Below are 21,050 nucleotides of genomic sequence, written 5' to 3'. Positions count from 1 at the left end.
AATAGCAACAGCCACTGCATTTTAAAGCAATCCCTTGTATCTGAAACATTTCAGATATTTGAGCAATCAGAGTGGACATTTTCAACAATTCCCGCATTCGTGAAAAGAAGGGGACATAACCCGTGCCAAAGGTATGTTGAGGCAGGTTGGTGGGGGTGGCGGGGGGGCGGCGGGCGTGGGTGGTGGGGGACAAATCATTGGGAATAATGAGTGATGATGTAGAGCGACAGCATTTTGGTCTTCCTGTTTCAGTTCTTTGCACCCAATGGAAACATGAACCATATATAAAATTTGAATTAATTAATTTACATATTTCTTAAATGCTGATTTCATCTGGGTTTTCTAAATTAGAGTTTATCCACCAACAAAACAGCAAGACCTTTACAGCTGCCAGGCTGAGGATAATTTCATTTCATCACTCTTAATTTGAACCCAGAGCTCAGCTGAAAGGGCACTGCACCACCCAGTTCCCTCCTCTATTATGTACGTTTAGGTATACGGCAAAGGACATGTGACATTACATACAATTACACGTGCACAAAGTATCATAATAGGCAGAAATCATAGTCCTTCATGTTGGAGGAAACAAAGGAGAGAGAAAATGCAGTGCTGACATATTTTGTAAATATAGCCAACAGAGAATAGATTCCCTACAATCCAACAGTAGCTTTGGGGCTATCTTATCAATTGAAGGAAAAATTAAATCAAATAGTATTATCATACACCTCACCTCCTGGTTCCAATTCTATTGTTTGCTTATTCCTGGTTGCTTTTTAGGCTCTGAGCTGAATTTGTACTTGAATGGTATTTATATTCCTTGCAAATATAGCAAAATGTTTTTTTAGATGCAGAAGAAACATGTAGCACCAAAATACACTGAAAAATGATGCAGCTGCTTGGAAACCTGATTGAAGTTTTCTATTCCTAATCTGCTGCAGCATGTGGAATGGAGGAACAACGATGTAGTAGTTCTATCCTGGGTGCACTAATATATCTAATTGACATTGACATTGAGGAAAGCTATTGTGTAACTTAAGTGTAGCTCTTTAAAAGTTTTACTTGAAAGATCCTGAAGCGAATATATTTTGAGGTATTATATAGTAGCACAATAACCCTGGAAACAACCTGATCTTGTTTTGTAATTTAGGAGAATCTGATGTTTGTGAGATCCTGCACATATTGGTTCATGTTTGTCTACAAAACAACAGAGACACTTCAAGTGTACTTCTTTGGCAGAGAAATGCTCTGGGCTGTTCTGAGGATATGCAAGGTGGCACACCTTTCTCTACATGACATTATAAATTGCATTGACGATACATATTATTCTTATTCATCAGATGATGTATCTCGGATCAGGCTTGTGCTGTGTTGGAGCTTTGGCTGGACTGTCCACTCAAAATACTGCTCACCTTGGCAACGCTTTGGGAATTATTGGTGTAGCTGGAGGCCTTGCTGCTACACTTGGAGGCCTTAGACCTTCTCCTGAACTATTGGCTCAGATGTCTGGTGTGATGGCTGTTGGTGGCACTCTTGGTAAGTATTTGCTTGTCTGCGTAGGGGAAATGAGAAAGGATTTTTTCCTTTTCCTGCTTTTAAATTGATTAAAATTATTTGGAGAAGTGAGAACGAGGGAAAGAACAGGCAAGCCTTACCACATCCATGATGTCCAGCATCACAGAGAAATATTCACTAGGTCATTGTGTTTTTGTTTTGCTGAATCTAACCAGATATAATCTGTTGTCGCTCCTTGATAACCACATTCTTTCCTCCTATATCTCCTTTAGGGTGGATCACCACCCAACAGGAGTGTGTTGCTGCTACAGTTGTACAGTTTCGATGTACAGATGTACAGTCTCATAAGATGGTGGTGTGCCATGGTGGTGAACTTTGTGTTAAGCGTTGCCTGGTGAGCTCAGGAGCCCCACTCAGGCATGGCAGTCTCTGCCATATTTGCTCCAGAGGAAGACAGCAGGCTGAGAAGGTGCATGATTCACTGGCTTCTGTTTTCTCTGATCCCTCTTCTCAGCCAGATGAGATTTTTGTTTCTGCTTGCAACTTCCAGTGCCCTTCCAAACAGTCAGTCTCCAGAGGTAATGGCTGTCAACGACTGTCTCCCAGGTGTCAGTGTCCGCCACCTTCATATCTCGTTTGCAGGTATTGTTGTAGCAGAAGTATGGATGCGCAGGAGGCTGTGACCCAGTGACCAATTCATCAGTACAGAAGGTCTTTGGGTGTATGGCTGTCATCCATCCGATGAGCATGGTTGAACCACCGTAGATGGCATTGGTCTAGCAATGAGTGTATGCTGATGGAATTAGCACATTCCAGGAATTGGTGACCTTATCCTGCCAAGAGGTGCCGAAAATAGCGAAGGTGGAAACGGTTCAGCCTTTTCTCCTGCCTAGCATATGTTGTCCAGGACTCCCCATTGTAGAGGAGTGCGCTGAAGATGCAGGCTTGGTTGGTTCACAGTTTGGTGTTCTCATTCAGGTCACTGCTGTTCCACACTCTCTTACTCAGCTTGGGCATAATCACTGCAGCTTTTGCAATGTGTGTGTTGATTTCAGCATCAAGTGACAGATTGCTGGTGATTGTGGAGTCGAGATATGTGAAGCTATAAACAACCTCCAGCATCACATTGTCAATGCTGACAGATGGCAGTATGGCAACATCTGGATCATGACATTTGTCTTCCTGATGCTGATGGTCAAACCAAACTCTTTGCCAGCGTGAGAGAGTCTGTCCATTTGCTGCTGAAGGTGTTCCTTAGTTTGGAATGTTAGTGCGGTATCATCAACAAAGAGCTATTCTGATGAGGACTTGGTGCATCTTTGTCTTGAATCTCAGACGAGCAAAGCTTTCCATCAGTTCTGGTATGTAAGTAGACATCATCTGTCGAGGACCTGAAGGCATCTGACAGCAGCAATGAGAAGAATATGTTAAAGAATGTCGGTGCCAGAGCACGATCCTGTTTGACCCCACTGCAGATCTCAGAAGGTTCCGATGTTGCCCAGTCATAGCTGACCTTACCCATCGTGTTGTTGTGGAAAGAGGAGATCACATTGAGCAGCTTCGGCAGGCAGCCGATTTTCTCCAGCAGCTTAAATAAACCACCTCTGCTCACATGGTGAAATGCCTTGGTGATACCAATGAAGGCAATATATAGTGATCTCCTTTATTCATGGCATATCTGTTGCAGCTGCCGGACTGAGAAGATCATGTGAATTGTAGATCTTCCGGTTCTGAAACCATACTGGAATTGGGGATAGATGTGTTCAGCCAAGGACTGCAGTCTGACGAGGCCAACCCGGGCTAATTCCTTTCCCACGATGCTCAGCAGGGGGTGCTTCAATAGTTGTTGCACTCGCTGCGGTTGCCCTTGTTCTTGTACAGGATCACAATCTTGGCATCATGCATATCCTGGGCCACTTTCCCATCATGCCTCATGTGTTCTTGGACATTAGAATTACCACCGAGATGTGTGGGAACAAAACTGCACAGGTTGGATTGGTTCAATGGATATCTAATTTATTGTTCCTTATAATTCAGGACAAGCTCTTCAATTACATCAAATACTCCAATATATATACAGATATATACTTACTACCACCTGCTTGGTTGGTCTTCCGGTAGTGGAATAGGTGTTTGACAGTAGGTGATCAGCCTGCTGTCACTTCCTGCTTGCCTGCAGACCTGATGTCATCTTCTATATGTACTAACACCTGCTCAACTGGTCTTCCAGTGATAGAGTAGTCTCATGACAGTAGGTGACCAGCCTGCTGTCGCTTCCTGGTGCCTATGCCACGTTGGTTTCTTCTCCAAGGGCAGGATTTTACGTTCATCAAGCAGGCACGTGCCTGATACAATCATGCGTTAAATCCTGGCCCAAGTGTTCTTCTTGTGAGGAGGGCAGCTTATATAGGGTCTTTGTTGCATTATCATGTTAAGTTCTTCAACTTCACCTTTTTGCCATCTCAGCAGTTTCTACACATGGGCAGGGGCTTCTCAAGACCACAGTAATACAATCGATTTTCTCAAGACTCAGTAACACAATCAACTGTCTGTCATTGTTTGGCCAAGCCTAGCAATTCAGCAATGTCCACCTGTTTGTGTATCAAGAGTTCCACCTGCAATCTGCTGAGGCCCGTTGATTTATGATCAGTTTTGAACGATTCATAAGTTTGCTGAATTCACTGGCCTTCGACACTCTCCCTCCAGTAGAGATAGAAAAGCTCATGTGGAGGCTGCAGGAGTGTTGGTTTCCAATGTTTGATGAGTTCAGGTAGCAGAGCAACAGCACCTGAACAGCAACTTGCCCATGGCAGGCGAGTCAATAGCTTTGCTAAGCTCCTACACTGTGGGTTCGATATCCCGCTCTGCCATGACAGGCAGGTTTTCTATGGTGTTTAGAGCTTCCTTGGTGACAGTGTTCTCCCTAGAGTCCAACTCAAGGCAGTGTTCCACACAGCTGTCCCCTGTTTATTGCTGTTGCTGATGACCTCCCCTGCCTTTGTTTTCAGTGGAGCCATTTTTTTTACTGATGTACCTGTTGTCTTTTTGATCCCTTCACACATGTCTCTGACATTCCCTGTGTCAAGGAGCATCTGGATATTCTGACAGAGTTGTTACCAATAGTCATTGTCATCTAGCAGTCTGTTGGAATTTACTTGGAACAGCTCTTAGTACATTCAGAGTTTTCTCCCTTAGACCTCCCTTGTAATTAATGAGAATGGACAGCCTGCCTTCAATGACAGGTTCCATTACAGTGACATTAGCCTCAAACCAGTCTGCATTTTTCCACTGTTGCTTTCCATATGTTGAGAGTGTGGTATTGTAGATGATGCCCCCAAGTGTGTTCCATTTCACTTCTGCATTCTGTGTGGGAATGTCGGACAGCATCTGTTCAATTGATAAAAGCAAAAAACTGTGGATGCTGGAAATCGAAAACAAAAACAAAAATACCTGGAAAAACTCAGCAGGTCTGGCAGCATCTGTGGAAGGGAGCACAGTTAACGTTTCGAGTCCGCATGACTCTTCAACAGAATGTTGAGTTTTTCCAGGTATTTTGGTTCTGTTCAATTGAGTCATGGAACTGTTGGTTTTTATCTGGGTAGGCAGCATGGCTGATGTTGATATGAGGATGGCATTTCTGATTTGAACAAGGTTCGCGGTGAGGCAGTGGCAGAATGGTATTGTCACTGGACTAGTAATCCAGAGACCCAGGGTAATCCTCCGGGGACCCAGGTTCGAGTCCCACCAAGGCAGATGGTGAAATTTGAATCCAACAAAAATCTGGAGCGAAAAGTCCACAAAACCATTGCTGATTGTCATAAAAACCCATCCGGTTCACTAATGTCCTTTAGGGAAGGGAATCTACTGTCCTTACCTAGTCTGCTGTGACTCCAGACCACAGCAATGTGGTTGACTCTTAAATACCCTCTGCAGGAGTGCAATTAGGTATGGGGCAATAAATACTGACCTAGCCAGCAACGCCCACATCCCATGAACGAATAAAAAAAAGTTTACATCTGGTGCACACCAGGGAGTGACCTCTGTAACACTGTGGTAACTGTGTGTGTTGTGAATGATGCTCAGAGAGGCATGTCTGGTGATGATCCGATTCAGCTGGTGCCAATGACCTAATCTTGGATGTCTCCACGACACCTTGTGGCATGATTTGTTCTAAAAGAAGGTGTTAGTTATATAAAGCTCAAGTAGTTAGTTATATAAAGCTCAAGTAGTCTCTGGCCATTCTCATTTATCCTTCCCAGGCCATGATGTCTGAGGCAGGAGGGCCATGTCTCCTCATCCACTCTTGCATTGATAATCCTCAGTAGGTAAAGATGTTCTGCAGGCTCTCTCCGATAGTGGGAGGGGCTTTTGTATCCCATTGGATACGATAAAGACTTGGTGATTTTGCTGATAGTAGTGTCAAGCTCCTTGTAGAACTGGTCTTTCGCCTCTGTAGTAGAGCACAGTGTTGGAGCATAGATACTCATGAGGTTAACTGGCCCTGATTTGAGTTGAGAAGTGGATGAAGTGAACATGTTCAGAACCATTTGCGGGAATTCTGTCATCGAGAGTATTGAGTTCCTTACAGCGAAGCCTACACCTTGCCCATGCATTTCCTCTGAACTCTTTCCTTGCCAGATGAACGTGTAATGTTTTTCTTTCAGTGATCTGCTCTTGGCAAGCCTCGTCCCTTGTAGGGAGGCTATGTCGTTGTATCAAGTTCCATGTTGATCACAGCTGTCTTGCACATGTTATCGACCAGCTGCAAGTCGTTTGTCAGTCGCGTGCACATGGTCCTGACGTTCCAGCTTGAGCAATGGAGAGTTGGCATCTTCTTTCTTTTTGTTTGTTTTGCTTGTTTGCCTGATGTGATGGATTCCATCCAATTGTTGAGCAGAGACTCTAAGCTCCAAGCACCTATTGAAACAGATGGACTATGGCGGGTCAGCACCTTACTAGTCATGAGCTGCCAGACAGGAGGTAGGCGATGGCTTGCCAATGGGATACGATGGCCCCTCCCACTATCGGAGAGAGCCTGCAGCACCCATTCTTTACACCAATCGAGTTGGGTTTATCATTCATAACTGCTGTCCCCTGTATTGTTTTAACGCTGTGTAGCAAAACTGGAGTGTCCTCTCCAGGGGGGCAATTTATGGAAACACTGGGCTGCCCAAACATCAAGATCTCCTTCTCGACCTCCCCAGTCGAGTCCAAAGGAATGCAAAGCACTACGTTTGGCATCGGCATGCTTGCAGGAGTTGCTGGAAAGATGACATATTTAGACATTAATCCACCTTTGGGCTCCATGCCAGATTAGTTGACAGGATTCACTCTCTTGGCCTTCAACCCTCCCAAAGTATTCACAAAGCAGCGGAGCTATTCGCCTATAGCTGGGAGTTTAGTTCATAAATGCCAGGACTTGTCCACATGCCGCTGGGCCTGCACACTCCATATCTGGGGGTCATACCTCCTCTGAGTTCCCTGAAGTTTTAGCCTGGGGTCGTGAGGGACCCAGTTTTTGTGTGTTACCACGGGGAGGCACATCTAAGGAATTGCCGATGGAGAGGCTGTGTACTGACAGGGAGAGACTTACACATTTGGCTCTGTTTTTCACATTACTGCTAGCCAGTGGTGTGGGCTGAAAATGAGATGCAAACTGACAGACAAAAGCAGAAAGCACACTAACTCTCTTCACCCACACACATGCTCACCCCATGGACACACAACCGTTGCTGCTTTAACCATCACTACAACATCATCTGTACTCATTAATGAAATTAACTGAAATTAAAAGTAAAGCTTAAAATCTACATGGTGCCCAAGCATCAGCCAGCTCTCTTAATCCTCTATCTTTCCCCTTTGTGAAGTGCTTGGGATGCCTCATTATGTTGAAGGTGCTATGGAAATATTTGTAGTGATGATGGTCATTGCTAAAAACTACCCAAGTCCTTAAGTGAATACAGAAGTTGCTGATTATATTATAAATGTTATGATGCATGAATTGACAAGTGCAGCTTAACATTGAATCCTTTATGGTTAAGAAAAAAAAATGTATTTTTGAGTGAAATAGTTTATTTCTCTCAGCGTGTAAAGCACAAAGAGTTGATGCAGGGGAAAGATTATTGATGTAGCCTACAAACAGAGCTTATTCTTATTCAGGCACTTTATTTGGTAGACTGTAGTTGTAAATTTAACTTATTTCTAAAACTTCCTACAGGACTGGGAATTGCCATGCGTATCCAGATCTCTGAGCTCCCTCAGCTGGTTGCTGCTTTCCACAGTCTGGTCGGTTTAGCTGCCATGCTTACCTGTGTGGCTGAGTACATGGTGGAATATCCTCACTTCACTACAGACCCTGCAGCCAGTTTGACCAAGATCATAGCCTACCTTGGCACCTATATAGGTGGGGTGACATTCAGTGGCTCTCTGGTCGCTTATGGCAAATTACAAGGTGAGTTTGGAGCCATCTGTATTTTATATAAAATCATTAGATTGCACTTTAGAAACAAAATTGAACCGATTGCTTAGGAAGAAGCTAATTAGTGGAGTCAGATTTTCAGAAAAAGGTTGATTATTGTAATTATGATCCAGACCTGGAGATTCAGCAGAATAAATCACTACCTTTTCACCTCTGGGCTTCAAGGATTATAGGCAGGCCAAATAGAGGAAATGAAATATCCAGCTCCCCACCCCTCCCCTGTTGGTTTTTACAATTTATTAACTCAATGGACTAGATTTTCACTAAGTCGGATTGACTCGGGAGCCCTTTAAAAGTGGCAGGTGGGTTCTGATTCAGGGATTCCCAATCCCATTCCTGGGCTCTGCGATTTTTGGGAGTGCATTTAAAGGATGCGGGCTGCTTCCTGTCAGAAGCCTGCATTTGGCACTCCTGACCTGTCTGGCTCCATTTTGGAATTAACTATCTCCTACTCCGTCGCAATTTTCATGGAGTCGGGCCAGGTTTTTAAAGAGTTGTGGTTCACGGCCTCTCAGAGGAATCATGAACCCTAGTGTGCATGAGGGGACCTTTGAAAGGTAAGTTCAAAAGATCCCTTAAACCCCCATGCCAAGTTTTGCTTTTCCACCCACCCCTTATGTTCCGTCATTCCCCCTATATTTGTCAATGATACCAAACATAGAGGTGTGGCAGACAGCAAGGATGACACCAATTGTCTGCAACAGGACATAGGCTTGCATAATGGATGAACAAATGGCCAATGGAATTTAATATAGAGAAATATGAGGTGATGCATTTTGGCAGAAGGATAGGGAGAGGCAGAATAAACTTAATGATACAGTTCTAAAAAGTGTGCGGAAACAGAGGGATCTGGGGTTCATATGGATCGCTCTTTGAAGGTGGCAGGACATATTGAGAGGGTAGTTAGCAAAGCATATGGGATCTTAGGTTTCATAAATAGAGGTATTGAGCACAAAAGCATGAGGTTCTGTTGAACTGGAAAAAAGCTCTGGTTAGGCCACACTTTAGGAAGGATGTGAGTGTCCTTGAGAGAGTGCAGAGGAGATTTACCAGAATGGTTCCTGGGATGGGGGATTTTAGCTACAAGGTTAGGTTGGAGAAGCTGGGTTGCTCCCTTTAGAGAAAAGAAGATTGAGGGGAGATTCAATAGAGGTGTACAAGATTAGGACAGGTTTAGATAAGGTAGACAAGGGAAAACTGTTCCCAACAGCTGATAGTACAAGGACTAGGAGACACAAGTTTAGGATTTTGGGCAAAGAGATGCAAGGGGATGTGAGGAAGAGCTTTTTTACTCAGCTAGTAGCAGTGACCTGGAACACACTGCCTATGAGGGTGGGGAAGCAGAGAGAATAATTGATTTCTAAAGGAAATTGCATGGGCACTTGAGGGAAATAAACTTGCCGGGCTACGGAGATACAGCGGGGTAATTGAACTGACTGGGATTGCTCTACAGAGAGCTGACATGGAATCCATGGTCCCAGTGGCCTCCTTTTGTACCATTCTGACTCTATGACTAATCCATGATAGATTAAAATTTCTTTCTGTTGCATTGCCTCACAAATATGATTCTCTCAAAATGTGCATGTTCTAACCATTATGCTCACAGTATTTCATTGTCGGTTTGGTAGCTCACTGATGTCCTTGCTTTTAGCAAATGGTCATCCCTCAGAAGGGTGTTCTTTTGCATGTGCCCTGATGATGTAGCTAATGAGTATCAGCACTTTCTGTAACTAATGGATGCAGTATGTTGCCACCACCATAGTTACTAATCTCAGTCGGGCAGTTCTTAAAGAGAAGAAAGGTAAATGGGAGGTAGGGGTGTCTTTGCACGGCAAACAATTTGGGAAGATAGTTCTCAACAAGACTCTAGTAAGTTATATTAGGGCAGAGGAAATGAAATTGGAAAAGTTCTTAACATCCTTTGAACCTATTTGCTCCCCTACCCGGACATATCCCTAACAGCACTGTGGGTGTACCTACACCACATAGACTGCAGCGATTCAAGAAGGTGGCTCACCATCATCTTCTCAAGGGCAATTAGGGATGGGCAATGAGAATGCTGGCCTAGCCAGTGATGCCCACAACCCGAGAAAGAATCAAAAGAAATATTCTCTGGCTTTCTTTCTCCCTGTTTTTCTCTGTCGTGCTCTTTTCCCCCACCCACCCCTCAATCCATTTATCTACCTATTGATGTTTCGATTCTAGATTTGAAAGTACCACATCTAAAACTGGTATGTTATGTGCCCAATTCAGGATATGTTTATTACCCACTCATGTAAACAAAGAATATGCAACATGAGAGACCTGTGATTTTTGACAATAATTAGTTTGAAAGTAGCCCTTAGGGATGTTAATATGGATTTTCACAAGTGTAAAGTTTTGTTTTGGTTTTAGGCAGCTGTCCCATCTGGCCCTTTGGTCTTTCTGCAGAAGAATCCTCCTGTGGCATAAACTGTTAATTACTTATGAAATGCACATCTCAGTAGAATATTCATTAAAGTAACACACTCATTATTGTGTAAACAATGGCAACATTTGTGCTAAATGATAATTTTCCTCCAATATCAAAAAGAACAGTGGCTTATTTTAAATGCAGCTTTCTACAACTTTCAGAGAATGATCCATGCAATGCTTTCAGCAACGGAGATGAAAAGGAAAAGTTTTGAAACTAAAATAAAAGCTCTCTAATAAAGATGAAAATGGCAATATACCAGTTTATAGGGATGTGTTGTCTGTCAATAAAAGTCTGTTGAGATCTTTTCATGTTTGTTTTGAAATAAATCACCATTCTAAAAGGTTTTCAAAGCTCATTTTTTTTTCATCCCTAAGTGCTCACCCCCTGCTACCTTATCGTATTACCAAAAAGAAAAATAAATTATTACTTGAAATCTGAAATAAAAAACAGAAAGCACATAGCAGATTGATCAGCATCTGGAAGTGAAAGATAGGTTACATGGAAACATAAGAACTAGGAGCAGGAGTAGGCAATTCAGCCCCTCGAGCCTGCCCCGCCATTCATTACGATCATGGCTGATCTCATTTCGGCCTCAACTCCAATTTCCCGCCCTCTCCCCATAACCTTTCAACCCATTACTAATCAAAAATCTGTCTATCTCATCCTTAAATTTATTCAGCGTCCCGGCATCCACTGCACTCTGAGGTAGTGAATTCCACAGATTCACAACCCTTTGAGAAAAGTAATTCCTCCTCATCTCTGATTTAAATCTACCACCCCTTAGCCTAAAACTATGGCTACAGGGGTAGGCCAATCATACTAGCCCAATGCCAACCCCCCGCCCTATTTCCTGCATTTAGCTAGATTGTAGCTGATCTGTGCCTCTACTCCATTTACCTATCTTTGATTCATACCCCTTCCTACTATTAGCTACAAAAGATCTCTGTCTTAAAAATTCAAATGGACTAAGCATTCACAGCCTATTTGGAGAGAGAATTGTTCAGGTACATCATAAAACATAAGCACTGGCACCAAACAATTGCTATTTTTCTGCTTTTTACAGGTTTGCTGAATTCAGCTTCACTCCTTCTTCCCGGGCGCCACTTTCTGAATGGAAGCCTCCTGGCAGCCAGTGCTGGAGCAATAGTTCCATATATGATTGACCCAAGCTATGCAACTGGTATTGCCTGTTTGGGTTCTGTATCTGCTTTTTCTGTGGTTATGGTAAGTGACAGAAAACAATAACATTTGTAAGAACCTGAAAATAATGACTTGCAGACTTGGTGGTAAATTGGAGAGTTAGAGTTGTCCTTTGTTCGGCCTATAAGAGAAACATGCTTACTTGGGGTAATAGGTACTCATTGTGCTTTAGGGCTGAGACTTATTATGATATATGGCTTTCTTCTTAAAGAATAAAAAGTGGGAAAATGTTCTGTACCTGTGCCAGAGATTATTGAATCATCCGGGCACAGTCCATTGGGAATGCAAATCCCTGATAGAGCCCATCCATTTCTATCAATAGATGGAAAATTATATTGGCGCCTTTAGGCATCTGTTCCCCTCCCCACCCAGTTTCTCAGTGGAGAAAAGGGGGAAGAGTTATGCTTAAGATATCAGAATCAGAGGGACGGAGAGTTTGGGAGATATTGTGGGCTAGAAGAGGTTATACAAACAGATATGGGGCAATTCCACAGAGGGAGTTTAATATGAGAAAAATAATTTTAAATTTGAGACTAATATTATTCAGTTACAGGCAAGCGGGACCTGGTGTAAGATAGAATACAGGCATTAGCGTTTTGTAAATCCCAAATCACATAGCTGAAACAGACAGAAGAAACCAATAAAATATGTAATTTAATTAAAAAATTAATAGTTAGAGTCCTACGGGCCATCGATTGAAAAATGAAGAACTATTTCGATCTGACTGTGTAGCTGATCATTTTTAGATTTGTTTTCATGATTGTGTTTCTCCCAGCTTTAACTTGGTTGTGAAACGATTGTAATTCCAAGATATGGAGAGACTTGAGTTTCTTAAGCTTCAAAAAGGAAGTTTTCTCTAACCAAAGAGTTAAATAGTTTTTGTTCCCCTCTTGTAAAATTATGCTGCTTTCCAGAGTTCTTCTAAAACCCCAACATTGTGTTGCTAGGGATAGTTTTTTTGTGTGTTTTCTAAGTTATTTTGTACTCACTTTGTCTGTTTCTCCTTTAGGGTATAACATTAACAGCTGCTATTGGAGGTGCTGACATGCCTGTGGTCATCACTGTGCTTAATAGTTACTCCGGCTGGGCCCTGTGTGCTGAAGGGTTCCTGCTGAACAATAACCTGCTAACTATTGTTGGTGCCTTGATTGGCTCCTCTGGTGCCATCCTCTCCTACATCATGTGTGTGGTAAGCAAAGCATTTCTACATTTTGTTGCATACGTTACTCAAAAGGGAAAGTAAATTGACTAATTTGTTGAGTACATTTAAATTTCAGTATTGCGCTGATAATATCACGTCGACTTCCTTTAAATTTTTAATAAGAACATAAGAAATAGAAGCAGGAGTAGGCCATACATCCCCTCGAAGCATCTTTGACATTCAGTACAATCCTACATCAACTTTAGCTTCCTGCCCTACCCCCATATTCCTTGATTCCCTTGGTGCCCAAGAATCTATCAGTCTCAGTTTTGAATATGTTTAACAACTATAGCTTAAGAATTCCAAAGATTTGCAATCTTCTGAGTGAAGCAACTTTTCCATTAGCTCAGTCTAATTGACCAATCCCTTACCCTGAGACTATGATCCCTAGTTCTAGACTCTCCAGTTGGGTGAAGCAACTTCTCAGCATCTACCCTACCAAGCCCTCTAACAATTTAAACTTTTCCATGGAATCACCTCTCCTTCTTCTAAACTCTGGAGGCTGTTTCATGACTGATTTATATTTTACTTCAATTCATCTGCCTTAGTTCTTTAAATGTTAACTTGCTTGCCTAACAAAAATCAATCAATCAATCAATTGGAATTTTCAATTGACCTAGCCTCAACAGCTTTTTGGGGGAGAGAGAGTTCCTGATTTCCACTAACCTTAGTGTAAAGAAGTGCTTCCGGACAACATGTCTGAATGACCTAGCTCTAATTTTAAGGTTATGGCCCTTGATCTGGACTCTCTCACAAGAAGAAAAATTATTCTCTACCTACCATTTAAATCATTTAATGATCTTTAACAGCCATAGATTTCCTTTTCATAGCAATCATCTTTTTTTTGGCGGGGGGGGGCGTTGGAGTTACAATGTTTTTTCTTTGTGGAAATTCATTCCTATATTTATTCATTGTAATGGGGGTTAGAGATGGGAGAGATGGTGACCTCAATCACACAGCCATCAAGTCTGGTGTAAGATTGAAATTATGCATAATGAGCTACTTTTGAGGTGCAGGTTAAGGCAACATAGTGGGACCTTTGAATCTGACACACAGCAAAGCTGCCCTGGAAGTCCTCTATTCTAACACTTGAGTACAAAACTTGAAAAAAATGTTCCAAACCCTAATACTGAGATCCCTCCCTTTGGTAATGCAAACCTTTCTCGCCTGCCCCAAATAAAGGATTGGGACAAATGCTATGCAGCAGATTGGTAGGTTATCTGCTTGCATCTTCACCCATGATTCTTCATTACTAGTTCTTGTTCCAAGCTGGTCTGTCAGAAAGGCATGCACATTGGAAACTATGGGACACGTCTGTACAGGAGGAAAGAGAGCTTGAGCCATTGTTCAGCTGCAATTGTACACCTCCAAGTGAATCACTGACCTTAGTGAAGGGACGGAAATGATGGAATTGTGGATGCCATTGGGCACCTGAAAAAGATAATGATGGGAAAGAGACAGGAACTAAATATAGAGGAGAAAATAACATTTCTTAATTTGTGTTCTGAGAATAGATATTTATATATCTTTAAATTCCAAAGCCCTTAAGATGAAGGTCAACTTTCCATTAACCTTTTGGATTAGTTTTTCCTTATGTACACTAGATTTTAGTGATTTATTTAAGGAGAATTGATAAATTATGGCCTAGAGCCTCTGCTTTCTCCTCCCTGCCTTCTTTGTTTCAACAGTCTTCAGGCATTGATGAATTATCCACTTTGAATTCTGCTCTTTTTTTTAGAACCAATTCCTTTTCTGCAGTTAGCTCCATTCATTTATATAGTGCATATACTTCACATCCTCAGGATGTGCTTTCATTGTCAATAAATTACTTTTTGAAGTTTAATCACTGTTGATATGTAGTTATTATGTTCTCACCTCAATCATTTTTTAAATGTTAAAACTCCTTTTCTCATCCATGAATGGCTTTGCCCTCACCTAAACTATTCCTTTCTTAAGTTAAGAAATATCAGTTTCCCTTTAAATTATTTGCTTGTTATTATCATTATTCCCTTTTAGCCATTGTAACCTCCATTTCACCTCTCCATTGCACTTTCTATAGTCTTGTTAGGCTTATCTTTATTGTATGCTTCCAATAAACTCTCAGTTTAGTTTAAACCTCTCTTTATCCATGGAACTCTTATCATGATGCACCCTCTTTTTACCTAATAATGTTTACCGTAGTTTTTGATTCATCATGTGTTTGAAGATTTCCAATTGGTAATCTTTGACCCCCTTTGTTAACTTTTCTACCCAGTAATTTCGGGTCAGGTCTTGTTTAATCTCATTGAGCCTTGTCTTGTTCCCATCCAGCACCCTCATCATTGACTCTTTATTAGCCTTTTCTATCCTTACATTGAACCTAGCAATGTGTTTCCTGATTGTTCTTCTCTTGTCACAGCATTTATTTACCCCACTTCATTCCCCAGAACTAAATCAAGCATTTTTTTTTTCCCTTTGGGTCAGAAATGTACTGATCCTGCCATTAGTTTTGGCTGCAGACTGAAATGGTGATGCATTGCCATACCTTGGCCACATATGTAACCTTTATTCCAGTCTGTCTTCACATAGATAAAATTACCCAGGTCAGAATTTTACCTTCAGCGTGCAGGCACGCACCCAACACGCCGGAACGTAATATGACGCACGATGATGTTGGGCGTGCGTCCCGACATCACCGCGCACTCGCGTGATATTTCGTTTGGCGGGCGCACGCCAGAGCAAGCTGCGTGTCCGCCAATAGTTGAAAGGCCTGTTAAGGCCATTAAAGACCTAATTAACTTGAAATTTATGCTGCTCGTCTAACCTAACGGTTGGAGGGCAGGCGAAAAGGCCAAACGGCCTTTACATTTTTTAAGAAACCTCATCCACGAGCGGGATGAGGCTTCTTAAAGCTAATACTAATTAAATAAAACCTTTATTTTGACATTGAAAACATGTCCCATCTCATGTGACACAGTCACATGAAGGGACACGTTTATTCAATTTTTACTGTATTTATTAATTTTTTAAAAAAACACTTCAGTCTCCCTGAGGCAGCTCCGTGCCTCAGGGAGATTGAAGCGCTCTTTTGCATGCATGCGCGAACTGTGCTCAAGCCCCGACTCTCCCTCCTCCCCCCGCTCACACAGATAGCGCTCAGTATCCCCGCCCGCGTAAAATTGCAGTGTGGAGCCGATCGCAGGCGGCGGTCGGCTTCCCGAACACCCCTGTCCGCCCCCGCCGAGCCTGCACGCCGACCAAAAAATTCTGGCACCAGTGTTATTGTCCTGTTGTACTTGCAAATCTCTGAACTGAAGAATTACATTATTTCACTAAATATTTTCTCTTAGCACAACCTTCTGTCTTTGCCTTAGAACTCTTCATCATTACTGCTGCCCCACCTCCCTTTTTATTCCCAGTCCAGCCCCTCTCCATTATAACTATCATATCTAATGCCTATAACTTTAAAGCTGTGTTTGGATGCTTTATGCATTCACACAGCTACTACTCAAACCTGATTATTGTTTTGAAAAATGTACCCTTATTCTTTTTCCTTGCTTTCTCATTTAATTTCTTTGATGTCCATTGATCTTTCTACAGCAGCGCATTTATTTCTCACCATAGCCTGCTTCTTGCCTTTCATCCTTTTCTCAATATTTATTACAGCTAAGTATTCTGCTTCTATTCCAATAGCTTTACAATGACTGGTTCATCCTCTTTGGTCTCAAACATAGACTTTCCCTTGTCCTGCCTGTTACAGCTTAGGCTAGAAATCGCAAATGTCACATATAGGCTTGCTTTCTGTGACATGCTTTAACCCTAGGACAGACTTTTCACCCCGTTATAGGTGCTGGAACAGAAGTGTCCGGGCGCATTATTTCCCACTGCTGGCTGGTTTATCGGCATTATCCCACCCCTGGGTCATCATCTGCCCACAAGACGCCACGGCATTGGGAACAGGTGTCCTCCCAGTGGCAGAGCCAGCCCTCCAGGCAGGCATTGAGGCCCTCCCCACCCACCAGGCTACAGCTGCTGCCACAGGTCACCCTGTGGAGAGGCCACCCTTCCACAATGGTGGCCTAGCAACTGTGGTGATTTTTTAATTCAAAATTTTAATTCACAAGTTGCTGAGTGGTTGCCTTAAGGTGGAGGTGCCTTCACTCTCCCTTACCTGCAGTGGCAGGTTGCAGCTCCTTCCATGCTAGTGGGTCTCCTGTTGGCCCTCCAGCTCCAAGAGCTCACCTGCCATCCTTAATTGGACGAAGAGTGTGCCCTTTGACCACTAATTGGCCAATTCAGTAAAAATCACTGCCGGATGACCGCTCCTAACATAGTGCGGGGTCAGGACCTCCATTTGACCCCGATGTCAGCGTCCTGCCCAAATCCCAAAATCCTCCCCCTGTTTAAAAAAGAAAGGATTCAAATGTGTTTTTTTTTTATTTTGGAGCATTTGAAATGAAAATGAATTTGAAAATGTATTTTTTTCCAAGCAAATTATTGCTGAATATGTATGTGATGTTGCAGTTATGAAAACTTACCACAGGGAGACAGGCTACTGTTGCTGCACATATACTGGGACATTTATTTACAGGCAGCTCTTCCTTTTATTAAAGTCTTTGTTGTGTCAACTATTTTGTTCTCCACAAAATTCTTATAAAGCTACTAAGTAAATTCCTATGTAGTAATGAAGCAACAAAAAAAAGAAATGAAACAAAAGTAACAAAACTTAATAGATCAAAGCCCTTTATTTGTAGGCCATGAATCGCTCTCTAGTCAATGTGATTGTCGGTAGTTATGGTACCTCCTCTACTGGCATTGGTAAACCTATGGAAATCACTGGCACTCACACTGAAGTTAATGTGGACCAAACGGTTGAGATGATCAAAGAGGCCAATGATATCATCATCACTCCAGGTCAGTGTTTAGATGAGAAGTAAACTTATTTTTCTAAAGATGTTTTAGTTGATCTTTAAAAGGAAACTTGGGATTTAAAGTTGGCTTGGGAGGTTTGAAATTCCTGTGGTCAATGACCATGCTGTTGGGTGACCTTTTATGGCTGTCATTCTTGCTTTGTGTAGAAATACCATGTGAAACTGTGCATGAGGCCTTTCCAAATGTCACTTCACTTACTTTGAATAAATTTGCACATGATGTTAACCATGCTGGGTTTGGCTCACATCCTTTGTTTTTGGTCTGAGTTCCTTCAAAGGCATTCGTGAACAAAGTAGTTTTTGGTTTTGATTTTTATTAAATATATATATTTTTTGCAAAAAGGCATGGGGCTGGATTTAATGAAGGTGACAGGGGTCTTGCCCACCAGTTGGAGAACTGGCAGGAGACTCATGTCGCTTCCGTTGGGACACCCAAACAAATTAAGTTCCCATGCACTTAACTTAAACCCGACAAGGTTTGCTGAGCGGCCTTTGGAGGCACGAGAAAGCTGCATGATTCCCATTTAATCTATGAACCACCACTAAATTCTGGTGGGTTTGGGGATAATTGGTGTCAATTGGAACATTAATGAGCCTTATTGACACCCCATCATGAGCAAGCAAGCTTTTCGCATTGGTCTCTTCCTGCCTCTGACTTAATGCAGGAGGTTTTTCAACAGACTGACACTTGGCCTCTCCCACAATTAAGTGGGCCCACCCACCATGTTTCCTGCCATGATGGGCTGGATTAAATTCCACCCATGGTAACTGGAATTCAGCCAAGAACTTCCTTTGGGATTGTTTCAATCGGTCACCACACCTCAGTGAAAAGAAACACATATGTGCAGAGCTTCCGGCGGTCCTGCACCGAAGATACAGCAGGCCATTGGTAGAACCCTTGAGGAAATTCACAATGATTGAGCATTAAAATACAAGGAGTTGGAGAGGAGAGGCCAGCTCTAGCTATGCAATCCGAAAGGGTATTTTTAAATCTATTATTAACCCACGTTTAAGGGCAGCACAATTACCCATACTGGAGGATTGCATTCTCTACTGGGAGAGCCAACTTGAAATCACAGTCTCAACTGGTGCTTACATTTTAATTGTCAGTGTTCAATATGGTGTCCTGACCAATATCTATCACTCAAACAACATAACTAAAACAGTTTGATCATACCACGTTGCTCTCTGTGGAACTTTGCTGTCCACATATTGGCTGCCTTGTTCCCTTCAACGCTAACTACACTTCAAAAACTACTTATTGGTTTCAAAGTGCTTTGGAACAACAAGGGCTTGTGGAAAGTGCTATATAAATGCATACATTTTTCAATTTCCCCTAGGACCCTTAGTTTTAACCAATTTATCCAGCTTCTACTGGGCAATTTAGTTATGCTATCTTTCTTGCATTAATTCAGCTCACTAACTGAGCATTGGCTGATGTCTAGTGGATGAGAAGCAATTTTAGGTGCACATTGATGCAACAGCTGAAGTATAATGAGGGAGTCAGGTTGATTATCTGACCCAGACCCCATAATGGGAAGAGGTGTAAGACCGCCTTCAGAAACTCGGTTCACATGGCTCAGGTGTTCAAAATGGCTGCAGCGTAAAGGAAGTCTCTGGTGCGGTCTCCAAGTTTGGAAGGTTCTCTGGTGATTTTAAAATGTTATTACCAATCCTGTTAGCATTAGCAGAGAGTCAATTGTTAGCACTGGCTTTCCCCTAACATGAAAATCTAACCAACACAGCAGATCGAAGACTCTGAGTGGAGTTTTATGCATATATGCAAGTATATAAGCCTAAACTCCATCGTTTTTGGGCAAAAAGAAACATGAGCCAGCAGTGTAACTCAAATCTGAGACTCATTTGTCGTATAACTGGCCTAAAGCTGTTCTTTGTCAGAAATCAAGCATCCTGCTACTGTAGCTGAAGAGGGTAATGTGAGTTGGGTGAGCAGAGTTTAAAAATATGCAGGAGGGAAACAAAAAATATGCCTGAATGTCAATCTTTAATTGCACAAAGTATTTTTTACAGGAAATTTGTAAAATATTTGGAATATTATTTTCAGTTTTGTAGGTAAACATGTAAGAGAGTGAGCAATCTGAACGGAATGATGCAAATACTCTCACCTATGAAATTTAAATGATTGGAAAAGATTATAAGCAGTTATCCTGTAAATATAACCAAGTATCCACTGTTTGTATTGGCATACCATTTGAAGTTCAACTAGGGGTTAGACAAGGAGTTGTTGACTATGAAATGTCGGAAGGACCACTTGTAGACTGACCCAGACATACCTACAGATGGCTCGTGTTTGGTCTTCATTTTGGTTAAGCAATCTTTGCTATATTGATTCTTTAACCCATTATGTTGTTAGCCTTTTTGGATCAAAAAAACATATCAAGCAAAAACCATTTGTCCATTTGGGCTTTTAACTTCCACATCACATATAGACCTATTCTGAAGCAGAACCACATTAATTTTTAGACCAGTTAAGTGACATTCTGTTATTTAAGATGTTCAGCTATATAACACGTATAGCACTCTCATTGGAGAATATTCAGGTGTGCCAACATTCTGCTTCACAGAACATTAGGACTCTGATTTCAGGCATGGTCAGTTCTATATTAGTTGGCCCTGGTGGAGAAGGAGGAGAGAAAGAGGTATGGAGCAGTGGCATGTTGCTTTCAGGGAGTGAAGGAAGGCTACAATCATTTTTTCTCAACTTATCTCATTTGGTCTGGTGACCTCCAGCCCAACAAAAAAAGCATCACCACATGGGACCTTATTTTCCTTTCTTTGATAATGTTATCAGAAAAGAAAAAAAAAGTACAATATAAGTAGAAAGTATTACCCATGTACTCGTTCATGCCTAGTGTGGATTTTTGGGATTTTATTCAAAAATAGGTGCAGGAAATTTAGTATGAAGAACAAGAGTCTGTGTTTTTCTTGTTAAAGATTTGTTATTTGAGCAATTCGTGCTGAATTACACAGGAAGATATAAATTAAAAGTGAACATTGAATTTTCAGGTCAGATATGGTTATAGCTCACTGAATGAAGAACACGATTTTGAAATATCACTGCACCATTGTAGTGCATTGCAGTGTTTAGGGCAGAGAGGTTTTTTTAGCATACAAAATGAGTGTAGCAACAATTGTTGGGGATTTCAGTTAGTTGAGCAGGAGAATGCAGCTAACGCTTGCAAAGGGCAGAGGAGGTGCTGGGGTCACCAGAATGAACTGTTGCAGGTGGTGAATAAAAGAGAGTTGACTAGATAGGCATGATGTAGGTTCTGT

At 42.0% G+C, this 21,050-nt stretch overlaps 1 protein-coding gene across 1 annotated transcript in view; it reads left to right on the top strand.

Moving 5' to 3' along the window:
- Positions 1 to 21,050, top strand: part of LOC144685528 (NAD(P) transhydrogenase, mitochondrial-like) — a 186,289-nt gene that overhangs the window by 108,400 nt on the left and 56,839 nt on the right. Inside the window, exons 15-19 of the mRNA XM_078550138.1 lie at positions 1,338 to 1,533; positions 7,730 to 7,963; positions 11,509 to 11,669; positions 12,655 to 12,834; positions 17,580 to 17,739. Of these exons, the coding sequence (XP_078406264.1) occupies positions 1,338 to 1,533; positions 7,730 to 7,963; positions 11,509 to 11,669; positions 12,655 to 12,834; positions 17,580 to 17,739 (931 nt within the window). The remainder of the gene's footprint in view (positions 1 to 1,337; positions 1,534 to 7,729; positions 7,964 to 11,508; positions 11,670 to 12,654; positions 12,835 to 17,579; positions 17,740 to 21,050) is intronic.

This window comes from Cetorhinus maximus, chromosome 1 (genome assembly GCF_964194155.1).
Source record: "Cetorhinus maximus chromosome 1, sCetMax3.hap1.1, whole genome shotgun sequence".
Lineage (NCBI taxonomy): Eukaryota > Metazoa > Chordata > Chondrichthyes > Lamniformes > Cetorhinidae > Cetorhinus > Cetorhinus maximus.
This window is presented reverse-complemented; position numbering and strand designations above follow the sequence as displayed.